Source organism: Artibeus jamaicensis, unplaced genomic scaffold, assembly GCF_021234435.1.
Source record: "Artibeus jamaicensis isolate MK-2021 breed Jamaican fruit bat unplaced genomic scaffold, CSHL_Jam_final contig_3230, whole genome shotgun sequence".
NCBI classification, from domain to species: Eukaryota; Metazoa; Chordata; class Mammalia; order Chiroptera; family Phyllostomidae; genus Artibeus; species Artibeus jamaicensis.
In genome coordinates, this window is record NW_026521764.1 from 6,917,556 (window position 1) to 6,934,107 (window position 16,552).

Below are 16,552 nucleotides of genomic sequence, written 5' to 3' on the forward strand. Positions count from 1 at the left end.
TCTTGCTCCCTGGTTGTTGCTCCTGATTTATCCGCACACGAAAGTGGGACCACCCAGTCCACCAGCCACCGCCCTGCTGCAAATTCTCTCTGCCCAGCCGCGCCCATCCTACAGGTCTGGATGAATGTTTCTTCTTTAATTCCTGGGTTGTTGGATTTCCATACAGTTTGATTTTCTGTATTGGTTTCTGGTTGGTTTTTGTTTTTAAATTTGTTGTCCTTTTCGGTTGTGCGAGGAGGCACAGTGTGTCTACCTATGCCTCCATCTTGGCTGGAAGTCTATTTCCTATTTCATAGGTTGAAGTACATGGCCTAATGCTATTAGGTAAATGGGTTGGTAAATAACCTTTTAATATTTAAAACAGAAAATGTTTAAATTCTCTCCCCCTCTTGGATTATCTATCCTGCATATTGAGCATTTGTGTGTTTTCCCAGAGCCCTGGTTCATGGTGTCTGCCAATTTCTGTGATATAAATACACCCCCTGGGGCCCATTCCAAGCTACCAACGCGACCTCACTGAGCACTAAGTCGGGAAGGATGTCCGTAATCAGCTCTCACTGGCTCTAGTGCACTGTGGGACTCTGGATTTTACAGTCTCCAAACACAAAGGGGCCTCCATTCCCTTCTCTCTCTGATTCTTCACATCAGTGAAGCTTAAACAAGTACTGGCTTCTAACTGGAAAGTGGTCTCCAAAGGTCAGACCAGTGCACAAAGGCCAATTGGAGTCATAGAAGTGATGGACGCACCAGCTGATTCAACAAAGTATTGAAAAGATGGGATTTGCTTTTTTGATAAACTAATTAAAGGTCTTTCACATCTCCCTCTAGCTCTCAAACTTCAACTTTTGCACCTCCTTCCAACTCTCAGACTTACCTAGTACCTGGTACTTGCTAGGAGGCAGGGGAGGAAAATAAGGGAGGGAAGAAGAGAAAAGAGAATGTGAGAACAAGTTGTTTCAGGAGAAGGATCTGTAATTAATACCTCGAGCAAAGGGCAGAGAAGTGCAGGGGCAGAGCGAGCAGCAGTCAGATCACATCCTCTGGTCCCTAACATGACTGGGAGGGGTGAACCAGGCAGTGTCTCTGTGAGATCACAATCTTTTGCAAGTGCCCTGCTCTGACACCGCTTCCTTAACATGCCTCTGTCATGTTTTCAGAAGGAACAGAAGCCACTAAACTGTCCCTGATTTTACTACAGAAAACCCAAAGAGTAGGTAGTGATGCTTCCCACTGACAAGACAAAATGTGGAACATGTCCAATGACGGAGAAACACTGAAATGTTGAAACAAACAAACCAAAAAAAAACCTGTGACAGCTCTGCAGTCACAGCAAGAAAGACAGCTCATTTAACCCAGAAGATAGAAATGAATGCCTTCCGGAAAGGTCCTGATCTTCTTTAAGGCCTTCCTGCTTGACCCAAGGATAATCTGCTTTTAAAGTTACTTGAAATCTTAGATTTTAAATACCTGAAGGCTATGTCCCAGGTTGTTTCTCTCACCGCATTAGGCCATGTACTTCAACCTAGGAAGCAGTGTTCCTTTATCTCAGGGTCCTGGAGTCACAAAGACCTGCCTTCTGAGTACTGGGACAGCAGGCATCTGACACCGGGAAAGGGGGGGCTGGTACATCCACTCTTCAGTTCAACCCATTTCTTCAAAGGCTCCTGCTCCCTAAACAACAGGCCCCGAAACTTGGCAGAGCATTCCATATACCTCCCAGGCCCACGTGTACCCCCACGCACCAGCAGCAAGTACTCACCAAGAGGCCATTGAGTCACCAGCACTGGGAGACAAGCTTTCATGCCTCTATGCATTTGCATACACTGTTCCCTCTACCCACAATGTCTTTCCTGCTTTTTGTCCCTAACAAACTCCTACTCTTCCGACAAGGCCCCATGCTCAAGAGTTCCTTCCTCTGCGAAGTGTTCCTCTTGGTCATCTCCTTTGTGCCACCTCGTTCCTTGTACACATTTGGACTCCAGTACCCAAAAAGCACTACCTCTCTGGTGAAGTTCACAGGCAGGAAGCAACCCCTTAAAATACAATGTGTAAAAGCACTGACCAGTGCACTCGAACTTGCTCCCATGTGCTTTGTCCTCTAACTCAGAGGTAGTGGTTGTTTTGATAAACCTTGGGCATTCCTATAATCGCTCTGCCTTGCATCTGGTTTGGCTTTGCATCCCCCAAGTACATCACAATGCCTGGCCTATGAAAGATATTCTATATGTGTTTGCTGAATTTAAAACCACTGGATTCTATGATTGTGATGAATGCTATGTGACTAAAGCCAAGACCACCCCTTAATCTGAGCTCTTTGTGCTGTGCTGGCCACACTAAGGCCGACTAAACACTGTGACTTGGCTGTACAAAAGGCAGTGCGGGAACCTAGTGTGCACTTGCTGGACCAGCTTTCAGGGGTAGCTCGTGCTTTCTGCTTACATGACTGTGTCTCAGACGAACCTGGAAGGGTCTGGGGTCCCAGTGAAATAGTGGATGCATGGTGAGCTTCTGCTCTGGGGCAGGACAGACATAGCGCTGGCCGTGGTGAGGAAAGACTCGGAGTCTATGCAGACGCCACTGGCTTTGTCCCGTAAGACGTCAATCATAGTCTGCACAGTGATGCTTTCTGTAAAGAGAGAGGTTGCGGGAGATATAACTGTGGCAGGCTGTGAGCCAAAATTCATTTGGTCCTTTCCCTTTGTTTGTAATATAACTCCTGAAATGATATCTGGGGGACATAACTGACCATAGCACAAATCCTGACCAATGGGAGGCAAGCGGAAATGATGTGTACGACTTCCTTGTCATAAAGAGGGATGCTTGCCCTTCACTCTCCTTTGCTCCCTTCCTTGCTGGCTGGCAGATGCCAGCAAGTGGATCCCTAATGGAAGCCATGTGTTGAGCATGGTAACCTACCAGCCCTGGACTATCCAAGTACATCTGGACTATACCATGGGAGAGAAATATACTTCCATTTTCTTTAAGCCACAGTATTCCGGGGTTTCTTTGATCCAGCATTTAGCAATACCTCAGCCGGCATAGTAACACAAGAGAAGGACATCCACAGGAAGGTACATGCAAACCATGCACAGCCCACCAAGTTCAAGTGCGCTCACATACCCTTTCTGGTTAGAACCACTACTATATTTGGAAATGACCTCTCTGCAGAGGAAAACATGCACAGAGAGGTATTTAGAATAGTCAGAGTCCTTACAACTCTTGGCTCTGACTGTAGATAAACAAACAAATCCTTGACCCCAGTTCTACTTTTTCTCCCTCTGGTTATAATTCATTAAAACTCGATTCTCTCAGACTGTGTTTCCAAAGAGGGAATCAATGCATCTCTCAGGGAGAAGGTACCTTGACGTTCACTAACGCAACTCACATCCTCTTTGTAAATCTCTACCGACAACTCTAATGTCACTCCTAAAAACATTCATAGTAAGTCCTTGATTTTTTCAAGTACCCAGTGTTCAAATTTCATCATTGTGTCATACATGAGTTATTGATTTGAATCAGGATCCAATAAGTTGACAATGTCTCTTAAACCTCTCTTAGACTCTGCCTGTCATTAATCCCACTGACATTTTACTTGTTGGACCATTCTTCCTGCACAGTGTCTGGGTCTGAACTTGGCAGCTGGCACCCCCATGGCCCCATTTAATATGTTTACCCACTCCGTGCATTTACTGTAAACTAGGAGCTGGATGTGCAGGCATCATCAGATTTAGGGGTGATGTTTCGGCAGGACAACTTCATACTTGGTATTACATCCTTTCATCAAGCAACTTTTTTAGATTAAAACTTTGAGGGGGTGTTTTTTGAGTTCCCATTTTTAATTATTTACAGATACTTTTGACCTTTTTGCTCAGAATATACTCTTTAAGTTCTATAGCAAAAGTCTCAACATGTTCTTCTAGATTAAGGCCCAGCAAACTCTTTCTTAAAGAACCAGATAAATATTTTGGGCTCATGGGCCATACAGTCTCCGTTGTTACTCACCTGTTGGCAACTGCTCACCTCTGCCCCTGTGGCACAGAGGCAGCCATAAATCAACAGGTGTGGCTGTGTTTCAATAAAATTTTAGTTACAAAACAGGTGGCTGATAGCAGCTCATAGTTTGTGGACCCCTATTCTAAATAATTTTGATTATTTGTTAGTCAAGCTTTGGCTTGACTTAACAAAACACATGTCTCACTAGCAAATATAAAATGTGGCCCTTTAAGGTTTATTTGGAAAGGTTTCCACTCCGGCACAAAAGTAACGAGCTACCCAATCACTGTGTTTACCAAGACAGTTGGGTGGGAGACAGAGGGCTCATGAAGAAAATTCAATTCAACAGTTAACTTAATAAATGTTCACAGAACAAAGGACTACAACACACAGCACAATAAGATCCTAAGAGGAGTAAAAGACAACACCCCTGCCCTCAAGGCCCAGCAGGAGGAGAGAATCAGAAAGAAGTTAAGTCAAACACATAAACGTTGAGGTATAAGAATGGTTGCAACAAGTATCACAATGGCGGCGGGAAGCCTTCATGGATGAGAAAGCACCATGTGAGAATAAGTGCAAGTTGTCATCTCGCCTGAACATCAAGGACGTTAGCACAAGTTGCACTCTATACACGAGGTCTATTCTTTCCCCCTCCTTGCCACGCCGCTCACCCCGAATTCAGACAAGTTCTCTAAAATCACTGCGAGATAAAAGGTAAGAGAGGGAGAATCGTGAGGGAAGAACTCACCTTCTTGCTTTTCTAAGAGGTCTTTGCCTGCGCAGCAGTGTGGATGGTCATCGGCTGGAGAAAAAACTTCGGAAAAATTGAACTCATCCTCTCCCGTCCACCAGCCTTGACTCTGAGCATAACTCCTGAGCTCAGGATGCTCTGCGTCAATCTTCGTGGTGAGTGACAGCTGATTGCAGATGCACTTGACTCCCTCTGCAGAGAGTGCACAGACCAGTCAGCTGGAAATGTACAGGCACCCTCTCCCCTGCAACCTGACTTTAACTACAGGGATGCAACAAGCTCCATTTTTGAAGATGGAAACAGATGATCCTTGTTCCTCTTCTGAGAAGCTCTCCCAGAAGGTTTGACCCATCCTGACTGGCATTATCACTTTGTAAAAGAGCAGTGCTCACTTGCTCTTTAATTCATAGTCAAAAAGAAACCTTTCCTTCTGGCTACGTAAACCCCAAGCATTTACTACTTACAGGAAAAGTAGAAGGTCCTTTGAAAAAGGTATTGAGCTACTAACAAGACTTGTGAATGTAGCCACTGTAGAGAATCTTGCTCCCCAAAATTTAGTCTTGCTCTACCCAAAGAACGTCGTACAGCACCACCCTCTGCATATAAATACAAATATGATACTCCTTCATTCAACTACTTTTTCAGGTCCCAACATTTAGACAAACATAGTGATACTGATCATGAATAGTTTTAAAATAACATAATTCACCTGGGAATAGACAGAAGTGTGTCACGTGTGCATGGGAGAAAACTCCATGGGAATTTTTTTCTCATAAAAATATAGTAAGTGTAGCTAAGGAAGTCTGGAATCAGACATGTTTGCTTTCTGAATACACTCCGCCTTGAAGAATGAGTGTTAAGGGACCGATCCCCCTGTGTGCTGGAAGCCTTGCTATGGTTTCTCCAAAGCCTGAGGGAGGACACCCTGACCCTCAAGCTTCAAGATGATGTCCAGATCACTACAAAGGTATCACTTGTAGCTCAGAACGTTTATTCAAAGTTGCTGCTTCTTCCAGGTAGCATGCTGATCTTCTAAATTCTTGGAGAATGAAGTAGGGAGAGAGAGAGAGAGCGCCCAGTCTTCAAGCTGCAGTAAAGCCCTTATTGCCTGAATCCAGCTCCTGGAGGCAGGGCAGGGCGGGACTGCATTCTTGGAGCCTCTCAGCTTCGCTGGTGTGCTCTTCTGTAGTAAGCTTTCCTGGCTGATGTCCTTTGCCATTCATCTTTTCAGACGACACCATAGTCTAAAACTATTTTTTAATGAAAATAAAAAATAGGCCCTCTTTGGCCTAAATATTTGATTTTTTAAAATATTTTATTTGTTTATTTTTAGAGAGAGTAAAAAAGAGGGAAAGAGAGAAACATCGATGCATGGATGGGTTGCCTCTCATGTGCCCCCTACTGGGGACCTGGCCCGCAACCCAGGTACATGCCATGACTGGGAATCGAACCAGTGACATTTTGGTTTGCAGGCCAGCGCTCAATCCACTGAACCACACCAGCCAGGGCAGTAAGTGATTTTGACATTATCCACACTAAGATATTTTTTAAGTCTTATAAATAACTCTACAGACGTTATTTTCCTAGAAGACTGATTTATAATAGACATTTGCTTTCAAGAATGTTAGCGCTTGCGGGCCAGAGTTCATTAAACCCTACTGCAATCACAGTACTGCTGAGACGAGAGGACATAAAATCAATGAATCCAGGAATGGCTGGGGGTTCTCTCTAAAGATTTTATTTATTTGTTTTTAGAGAGAGAGGGAGAAAGAAAGACAGAAAGAGAAACATTGATTGTTTGCCTTTCACACACGCCCCCCCAAAAGGACCGAACCTACCACCCAGGCATGTACCCTGACAGGGAATCAAACTGGCGATCTTTCGATTTGCAGAATGACACCCAACCAACTGAGCCACACCAGTCAGAGCACGGGGTTTTTTTTAATTTAATTATTTAGTGAAAGACAACATTCATTTTGATAAGGTAGGTTTTTAAGTTATATTTAAAAATGAGAATAAGCTTTTAAAGTACAGTTATAGATCAAACAGTTTTACATTCTACTTAAAAGCAATATGGTTGTTTTTCAGCAAGGACCAATAGCCTTCTCCATGGAAGCATTTGACAAAAAGACTTCATCTGGAGAGAGGTTCCCTTAGGGGAGGTTTAAGTTCCTGCATCGCAGGAAGCTTGGGGACCTGGCAGGCCACGCCAGCTACTCCAGCCCTGTAACTTCTGTGGCAGTAGAGCAGGCAGACACGCCTGCACCCATATGCGGGGCACCCGTGGGTGGACACGCTCTGAGAGGGCTTTGAGATGCCACTCTGCACCCTTACGAGAAGAAGAAACCTCCCCTCCTCCAGGCAGACGCAGCCGTGCACGGCTTGGTCAGGAAACCACGGGTAGATCTCACTGCCTCCATGGGGCGGCCTTTTCTGGGACACCACACGCCGTTGTCCATGGCAACCCTGACCACTGACTGACGCGGGCCACGGAGAACAACGGGCTTGATTCCCCACTGCTGCGGCGGAGCTCCTGCTTCGCCCTCTGCACCCACTCACCTGTGATTTTCTCAGCAGCCCAGTACTTCCCCACGGTCTCCAGCACCCAGGCCTCCTCACGGTCCACAATCAGATAAGCACTCTGGAAGCTGTGGCAGGAGGCTGGGTCTTCATAATAATTCCCGCCTTGTCCGTGCTCTTCCAACAAGGCGACGATGACATCAAGGGCTTCCTTAGCTGTTGACCCTCTTTCCAAACCAAGCCTGATGGAAAGCAGAGGTACACCTCAATCATTTTGTACCATGTGATCGTTACCATAGCGACCAAAGACTGGGATGAGGCTGAGTTATGAAGTGTGCCAACACGTGTACGTATGTTAACTACGCAGGCCAATATGCAAACAAGTGGGCAGCACCCACACGCATTCGGTTCATAGTCGTGGGGGTGTTCTCTGTCTGTGGGCAGCCCCCGCCCACACAGAAGAGGCAGGACCCCAGTGGCTCCGCTGCCTCCCTTTCTCTTTCCCAGCTCTGTCTCCCACACACCTGCCGAGCTGCCAGCTCAGCCCTAATGCTTAGCAAGACCCCTTTTGTTGGCTCATTCTCCCTCCTGCCTCTGGGCAAAAGGAACTCTCTGCCCAGCGCAGCCATGTTCGCTCTTATTCTACACCAGGTGTTTTTGGTTAGTAATGAAGGTGCTCTATAGCCAGCCATTGTCTCCGGTGCATATAAATGGCTCAGAGAGCTCAGTAGGAATGGCTGCTGGTTAGGACAAGGTCGATACCAACCCTTTTTCAACTATCCTGCTGCCCATCAGCCTACTGCCTGCTGGGGTAGCTCCCAGCTTCAGTTATCAAAAAGTGCGTATTTCTTCTGAAGTGAAACCACAGTCTCCTCCCCGCCCTTCCATTATCAAACCCCTTAAAGAGGGCACAGATCTTGCCCTCTGTGCCACCTTGGGCAAGTTACACAACACACTTGAACTTCAGTTTCACATCACCTATGAAATAAGTGCCCATATCATTGGGTTGCTAGGAGGGTGGGTTTTGTGAGATAATGAACATGAAACTATGTAACACAAGCACCCAGGACCGCATAAGTGATCAGTAAGTTTTGAGAGGCGACACTTCATGGCAGAAAAACAAACAACTGAGAAATAAAGGAGCCCAGCTTCCGGCTGTATGACCTCCACGGGCAGTATGACCTTCAGTAACTCAACCTTTCCAAACCTTGATCTTCTCATCCATTCGGTGGAAACAGTATGACTTCCCTCCCTGGCTGATTTGGAAGAGGACCGCACATGCTGAGTACTCAGGAAATGTCCATTTATTCATTTCTTCATTCAAATCAAATTCTGGTGGCAGAAACAGGGTCTTAGAACAAGGTGATGGACTGGCTGGCTACAAGGGTGGCACCGGCCAGTGCTTCGGGAAAATCACAGCTGGAGGAGCAATCACCACTAACGCTCACCCAGCCCGATTCTTCCTGATGGGACATTCATTTAACTGTACTGCCAGGGAGAAGAAAAGGTTACAGCCTACGGATTTATTCTTGTAATAGGCCTCCCTTCATAGTCAGATAACTACTATATGTCAATTGACTTGGCATTTCTCACTTTAAGCTTATTTAGGAAGACTTGGTGCCAAGGCAGATTTGCAAAGCTATACACTAAGACCTACAGTGAGTGATGAAAGAATAAACCCATTAGAAGACGAAAGTAAGTTGGCTCTCTGGTGGTGGGTGCCAACAAAAAGCAGCCAGAGAAGTAAATGCTCATCTTATCCTGAGGATCCAAAGCAGACCAATGCACTATAAGCACCGCTCCCAACCTGGAGGTGTGCACCCAGATTGGCCCCTTCCTCCTCCCCACAGGTCCCTGGTGGTCCTTGGTCACCCTGCCTCATACTTGCACTCCAGGCAGATCCCTGTCCCCAGGCACCCCGTTGCCCATGCAAAAGTGCCAGGAGCCTGTAGATGCCTGGCTGGGGCAATCCCCCACCTTTGGGGGCTGTGACTTCTCTTTTGCACTTTCTAACTCAACTCTCCTGCTATTCTGCCTGTTCCCGTTCCGCAATGAGACCCCTAGTACTTGCATTCACACTTCCACAGGGATGATTCCAATTTTATGCCTCATGCCGAGAAGAAAAAAAGAGATATTCCTTTGTCCCACCTTGTCTCCCTGCCATGGGACAGGGACAGGGACAGGACAACCTCTCAGTCCCAGGGCCATGAGTGACAGTGAGGTTTCCCATTCCACCTGAGACTGAGAGGTGAATATGCACCAGGGTCACAGCAACCTGGGGCCAGAGGTCACACGGCACCCAGAGGCCTGTCCTACAGCTCTCACAAGTGTCACTTCCTGGGTGGGGCAGGTTCACAAGATTCAAAACGAAAACGGCACCTTTCTGGCCCCCACACCTAATTCACACTGGCTGCTGACCTCGCAGTAGGTGTGACAGGGGCAGGGAAAGGGGTGAAATTAACTGGGCCAAGGTTAGCCTCGCTCTGACATCAGCCTCCAGTGCGATTTTAGTCCTTTCGAAGTAGGTGGCTGGTCCAGGCTCTTCTAGGTCTCAGAATTAGTTTTTCTCCATTCCATTCTTGTTTTAAATCCTTGGGCAAAGCCCTCTTCAGGACCCTGACTTCCTTACAGGTATGTCAAGTGCATAGAGCCCATTCCTGAAATGTTAGCACATCTCACTAAAGAAGATGAGTCTCATCTGCACTTGTCCTGCTTGAAGCCCCCGCGTTGAGGAGCTCCACTTGCTCACCTTTCCGATAGCCATGCCCCCGTACAGCAGGGAGACCCCTGCCCCTTGGCGTCCCAATTAAGGTAAACTAAGTTATAACTGAAGTTACCATGGATATATAATCACTCATGAAAATGGTCCCTACCCCTTCCCTTATGGGGGTGTGTTCTTAGGGGGATGCAGATGCACATACGCTTGACCCTTGAGCAACCTGGGGACTGGGGGCACCAATAGCTACACAGTCAGAAATCCACACACAACTTGTGGCTCTGCCCGAAACTTAACAACTAATAGCCAGCTGCTGACCAGAAGCCTTACTAATAACATACACATAAAGTTGACTACCACACACTTTGTATATTATACTTTTATATACTGTATTCTTATGATAAAGTAAGCTGGAAACGGTTATTAAGAAAACTGTGAGGGAAATACATTTACAGTACTGATTGAAAAAAAAGAATCCACGTGTAAGTGGACCCATACAAAGTTCAAACCCATGCTGAGGGCCAACTGTAACCTTCCATTTTCCCCACAATCAAGGAGTCTGCAAGGTCTCTCTTGGGTTCGTGACCTTTGGGGCATTGAAAGATTACCAGCCTTCAGCCAGAGAGCTGAAAGGAAGTAAGTGGAGCTTAAGGGCTGCATTGACTTGGGGGGGGAATGGGGTGTGAAACCTTTTGCCTAGTCTCTGTCTACATCCCTCGGCCTTCTCGAAGCATTCCCACACACACGCAGCCCATGACAGTCTCTGGGCAGCCCACAGGGTTTGCTGAGGGCCATTCCCTAGGATTCCATGCCATGCGTGTGGCTACAGACCTCAAAGCCTTGAAGCACGACTCTCCCACTGTTATCTTAAATTGGTCTGAAAACCATGCCTTGCTCAATTTTCTTGTCTTCTTCCTGCCACCAGACTAAAAGTCTCTTTGAAGCTTTTGAGTTTCTTCATGTGCCAACGGAGTCTAGCACAAAGCAGCTATCCAGTAGTACAGATTGATCATCTTTAAAAGATACATCAGAGGCTTTGAAGAAAAAACAAATTCTCTTCCACCATCCCAGAGAAATCAACCATTAAAATGGTCATCTTTCACCAGTGCTGTGAATCCCATAGCACAAATATAATGGCAACTCAAAAGGCAAGACTGTACATGAAGCCTAAAAGGGTAATATTTTTCACTGTTAACTCTTCATTTGCAGGATTTCTGGAAAGGATGGTAGTAAAAATACTGGGACAGCTGTCAAAACAGAAGCTTAAAACTTGTTGTTATCCTGTAGGTTTCATTCTGTTAATCAAGAGAAAACTGATTATAAATATGAGGCTTTTCCTCTTCTCCAGCTCAAAGGACGACCTGCTCCCCTAAGTCTGTAAGAACCTGGAAAAGTAAAGACGGTGAGGAAGGCATAACAAAGACAATGTGATACCAAAAGGGCGACTCACAGACCTACCCACCGCTTGGCAGAAGCTATGGGACACAGAGGTCTCTGAGAAAATGTGCAACTTCGCCCTACACTGCCTACAAAATGGGAACATCGCTGTTCCTTCTTACAGAATGTTAGCTCTGGGAGGTCCATTAGATGGCATCCAATCTAAGGACTCACACTGGACAAACGAGGAAACCGGGGCCCAGAGAGGTGACATGACTTGGTGTATCTGCACCAAACACCAAGGGCCCCAGCTCCCTGCCCAGTCTCCTTTCAATGTTGCCCATGACTCTAATGCGTTTCACTATCTCAGGAGAAAAAAAAAGCCATTTCAGAATGTCATTCCATCCCAGCCTACCCTCTATTTTAGCCATTCATTCCAAACTCAGTCACTGATTACCCATTATGTGCCAGGCACGTGATTCCTGGAGCAGTGACACAGTGATGAATAAGCAGACAAAGACCCCTGTCCTGCCGACCCCTTCTGCTGCACAGAGGTTGGAAGAGCAGGGAGAGGAAGAAAGCCTGACTGAGAGGGAGAGGAGAAAGGGGGAAACTGGTCTCCAGTCTTCTGTCCTTTGTATTTCATGGATTTTATATACGTCCTTTTTCTCTTACAGATTTTAAATATGTTTCAAATATCATAAACCACCCATTCAAAATACACAGTGTACTAGTTTCTAGCATATTCACCACGTTGTGCAACTATCGCCAAGGCCCAAGTTTAGAACACATCCCACACCTCGGAAAGAAGCCCAGATCATTAGGGGTCACTCCCGCTCTCCGGGCACCGGCCTCCTTTCCCTTCCCACAAGTCTGCCTATTCTGGGTACTCTATAGAAATGGGATCACACAATATGTGACCTTTCGTGTCTGGCTGCTCTCACTCAGCATAATTTTTTGAGATTCATCATGTTGCAGTATGTATCAGTACTTGATTTTTTGGGGGGGTTAGAATAATATTCCACTGTAATCTATTCTCTCTCTCTTTTTTTGTCACACCTCAAAGTTTATATCAAATGGCACGCGTTTTCTTTAGGAGGATTGTATTACAAAACATGAGGTTTGGAGGGAGATGAATGCTTCCCCCCCCCCACCTGTCCTGGGCAGTAGTTTCAAAGAGTCACCGAGCAGTACCAGTACCTGACCAGATCCATCCCCAGCAAGGCTTCTGTCTCAGTGGCCGGCTCTTTGGCATGGACGGCTTCGTTGGCTATGCACACTCCATGTTCGTTGGCTCCCATTTCTGCCCCCCAAAGCCAGGCGGGTCTGCTGATCACAATGGCATGGGTCTTGGGAACTTGGTCGATTGAAATGTAAGTACACTAAAAAATGAAGACAGGAAAGAAAGAGCCAACACCTGTCAGGTACCACTTATTTTTCACCTTGGTGCTTACACTGAACCACCACATCAGTTATAAACAGCCTGGCAAACAAAATTAAAATGAAATAATAAATAAAATAAAATGCCTTGAGACAGACACCCCAAGACTCAGTGCAGCTCCAAGGTCTCCACAGTGACCTTCAGCCTTGCCAGTCACCAGTTTCTAGACTCGTCAGTTCAAGCCAATCGGTCCATAAGGCTTACATCAGTGGTGGTCTTCCTGAGCCAGGCATCCAGCCAATCTGAATATTCAGTGGCTAGTCATTTCAGTAGACACAGATGAGCACCAGCAGTTCTAACAAACAACTATTGATTCTCATTTGCAAAAATCCTTCTCTATCAGTGGCCTTCAAAGATTGTTGATACTACAGCGCCCTATCTACAAAATAAATTTGATCTAGAAGCCTGACATAGAAGACAGATAAAAGGGAAGACGCTTTGTCTGAAGACGGGAGGTCCCTAAGCCTCCTGAGATGATCCCTAGAACTCCTTGGAACACAGTTTGACAACCCACATAATCACTCTAGTGGTGGAAGAGAATAAGATAATACCTTACACGTAGCTCATGCATTACACGCACACTCTCTTATACATTGTACTTCCCTTTCTGTCCCATTTGATCCCCACACTGAGCCCCGGAGGTGGACACATGAGGAAACATCCCCAAGAGGCAAATTTCTAGCTACTGTCAGAACTTGAGGGCACGCCACATAGGCCTGTGTGTCTTGCCTTCTTCAAGGGGCTGTGTCTGTACCTGGAAAAAGGGCATGAGCTAATCTAGATCAAACTATTTCTTTTAAAGTCTCTATAGTCCCAGAACTCTTGCTTCCTACAAAATCTTTCATGGAAGCATGAAAACAGTAAAACTGGTCAAGGTGTGTTGAGAGGCAAATGGAAGAACAGGTGTGGGACTGGGGTTGGGCATCTGCATGAAAACAGTAAAACTGGTCAAGGTGTGTTGAGAGGCAAATGGAAGAACAGGCATGGGACTGGGGTTGGGCATCTGAGCGCCTTCCCTGAGGGTTCTTTCCTTTCCCTTCCCACCTGGGAAAACGCTGCTGGAGAACTGACCCAGGTTATCCAAAAGGGGCCTCCCGACACTGACACTCTATCAGCCTACGACACACTCTTGGGTGGGTGCAGTATAGAACTCAGGGCTGTACCTTACACACAGCGCTGCAGCCCTCAGGGGAGGGCTTTTATCAACCACCGCAGCCATTTACACCGTAAACTAGGAAGCTGAGAGCATTGGATCGACTGCAGCCTTAGATCTGTTTTTGACTCAAGACCCAATTATAGTGGCTAAGTGCAGCCCAGGAAGCTCTTCTGCATTGATTTTCCATAATCTCAGACCGTAGGTAAGAGCTGAAATGCACACTCATTGGTCACGTGACACCTGTCTCTTTGCAAGCCACAGTAGATGTTGTTGTGCCCTGGGATGATGCTATTTCACTCGACAAATATTTGTCAACTGAAAGCCCATTAAATCCGGAGGTTGTCAAGACAACCTGGAGTTTATCTTGGCAAACTGATACTAAAATATGCTCTCGAAATGTTTGCCTCTATTCAGTTGCCAAAAGTCATTTACTTTTAAAATGATTTAGAGCAAAACCTGGCAAAAGCAGTAAACAAGCTAGGGTCCTCTGTGCTCATCTACATGTAATTGAAGTTTGTATCTTGAAATCGCCCTCTTTTACGTAAAAGTAGTCCAGGCATTGGCCCACACTCCCCAAGCCCCTGTGCACACTGAGCTCCAGTGACTAAGTCAGTCTTGAAAAGAATGAGTAAGGAGGAGAGGAATGTCAGATTCTTAAGCACAAATTTATCACAGTTTTTTTAATGGCAGGAAAAAAGTGAAAATAGAAAATGGGTTTACTACTTTGCCCTCAAATACACTGTTGAATTCCACCAGTTATTACACCCGGCATTGTGTGCTGAGTGCTGCTGGCAGATAAATCAGTGATCTGTCCACTCCCTGTCCTTGTGGTTGGGAAAGAAGAAGGCACAAGTGCAAATTCCTGTAACCACCAGGCCAGCTTCCGTAAGTGTCACTGAGGCCTGTCTACTTACTATGCACTGCACCTTGCCCCTTCCTCCCCCTGGTACTTCTGGTCAACCTAGCCCTGCTCTGCTTGTTCTTTGCACAGTCCATCCCGTCCTGCCCCTCCCAAACACCGTCTAACTGAGTGATGCATTGCCTGGACTGTGTATGTATAGTCTCTCTCTGAGGGCAGGGAGATCTATTTTATGGACATATCCCAAGCCTGGCATATTCGAGCCATTGATGCACCATTTTTTGAATGAATGAATGAATGAATGAATGAGTGAATGAATGAATGAATGAATGAGTAAGTAACAAAGGGCAGAGGGAACATAATAGAGATTCAAAAGAAAAAGGAAACACATCCAAGTGGTCAGAGGCTTTACCAAGTAGGTAACATTTGAGTTGATCTTGAAAAATGAGCCGGACATCAAGGTCAAATGATTCTGGACAGAGGTAAAGAGCCTGAGAGGAGACAGATTGGGGAGGGGGCGGGGATGTCAAAGGTGTGTTCACGGTGCAGGGACATTATACCACTTAGGGGATCTATTCTGATGTCATTGGGTCCCAGGACTGCAAGAACTCAGTAAGTAATGACTGAGGAAAATGTTGAACATTGAATCAGAAAGAACATATGGTCTTTGTGGGAGTTCACGATACATGCAGCCAACTTGACACTCTCCAGGCCAAACTCAGAATGAGGAGGAAGGAAGGAGATCCCCAAGCAGCCAGATGGACCAAATCAGTCTCTCCTAAGCACCGGGCTGAAAGCCATGGCCCGGAACGCCTCACCAGCTACAGAGCAGGGGGGCAGGGAGATGGAGATGGGGGGTGTGCCCCCAAACCTTAGTGAGCCCCTAATACCTGCCCCTCGGGCAGCTTTGTCATGAACTAACTACAGAGGCTGGGGCCCAACATGGGCCTTCTGTGGCTGCAATTCCCACATTCTCTGCTGCATTTGAAATCTGACTAATCCCACCCAGGGGGATGGGACAGAGATGGGGAGAAGGGCCACGCATGTCTCATATACATGGGTTATTTAAAATCCCACTTTGGGAGAAAACCTTGAAAATGAGGAATGTTTACACACAATGTAATTAGCTAACCTTTGCAAAGTCAGCCACCTGGGACGCAAACACTGCAGGCGGCCGTTTTTAAAATGGCCTTCACGTTGGCCACATTATTAAAGAGGCAGGGAGTAAGTAGGATTTGAGGTAGCGGAAGTGTCACCAGGAAAAAAGAATCCAAAAAAGCAAATGTGGCAAAAATATTTCGGCCCCCCCAGTCAAAATTCCTAGCTGAATTTCTATTAGAAAAGAAAAAGAAAAAAGAAAACATTCACCACTTAAAAGATCGATCTTTACAGGGAGAGTTCTAGCATCCGCTCTGGGTATTAAGCTGTGAAAGTGACAAGCAAATTGTCTTGCTGCCCCATGTCCGCTCCTCACCAGCCTTTAGTAAAACAAATCTGTTGGCAAGTGTGACTTCAGGGAGCCAAAGCCGCACAGCAGTGAGAGAGAGCCCAGAGCGGGGAGCGTGGGGAGGCATGCTTCTAGACGTCAGGACTGTCTGATCACAGAGGTTTTACTTAGAGGCACTGCCTGACTCAAGCTTGCCACACTCTCTGGTAGCTCCTGGGGACACATGCCAGGTTGGAAGATGAAAAGAGGGACCTCGACAGGGCACTGGGGACAAAGACAAAAGACAATTCTT

At 46.3% G+C, this 16,552-nt stretch overlaps 1 protein-coding gene across 4 annotated transcripts in view; it reads right to left on the reverse strand.

Moving 5' to 3' along the window:
- SCRN1 (secernin 1) overlaps positions 1-16,552 on the reverse strand; it is a 58,832-nt gene that overhangs the window by 12,323 nt on the left and 29,957 nt on the right. For all 4 annotated transcript variants that reach the window (XM_037126488.2, XM_053663622.1, XM_037126486.2 and 1 more), the window contains exons 3-6: positions 12,558-12,739; positions 7,304-7,506; positions 4,742-4,936; positions 2,461-2,626 (exon numbers count right to left, since the gene is read on the reverse strand). In XM_037126488.2, coding sequence (XP_036982383.2) covers positions 2,461-2,626; positions 4,742-4,936; positions 7,304-7,506; positions 12,558-12,739 — 746 coding nt within the window. The remainder of the gene's footprint in view (positions 1-2,460; positions 2,627-4,741; positions 4,937-7,303; positions 7,507-12,557; positions 12,740-16,552) is intronic.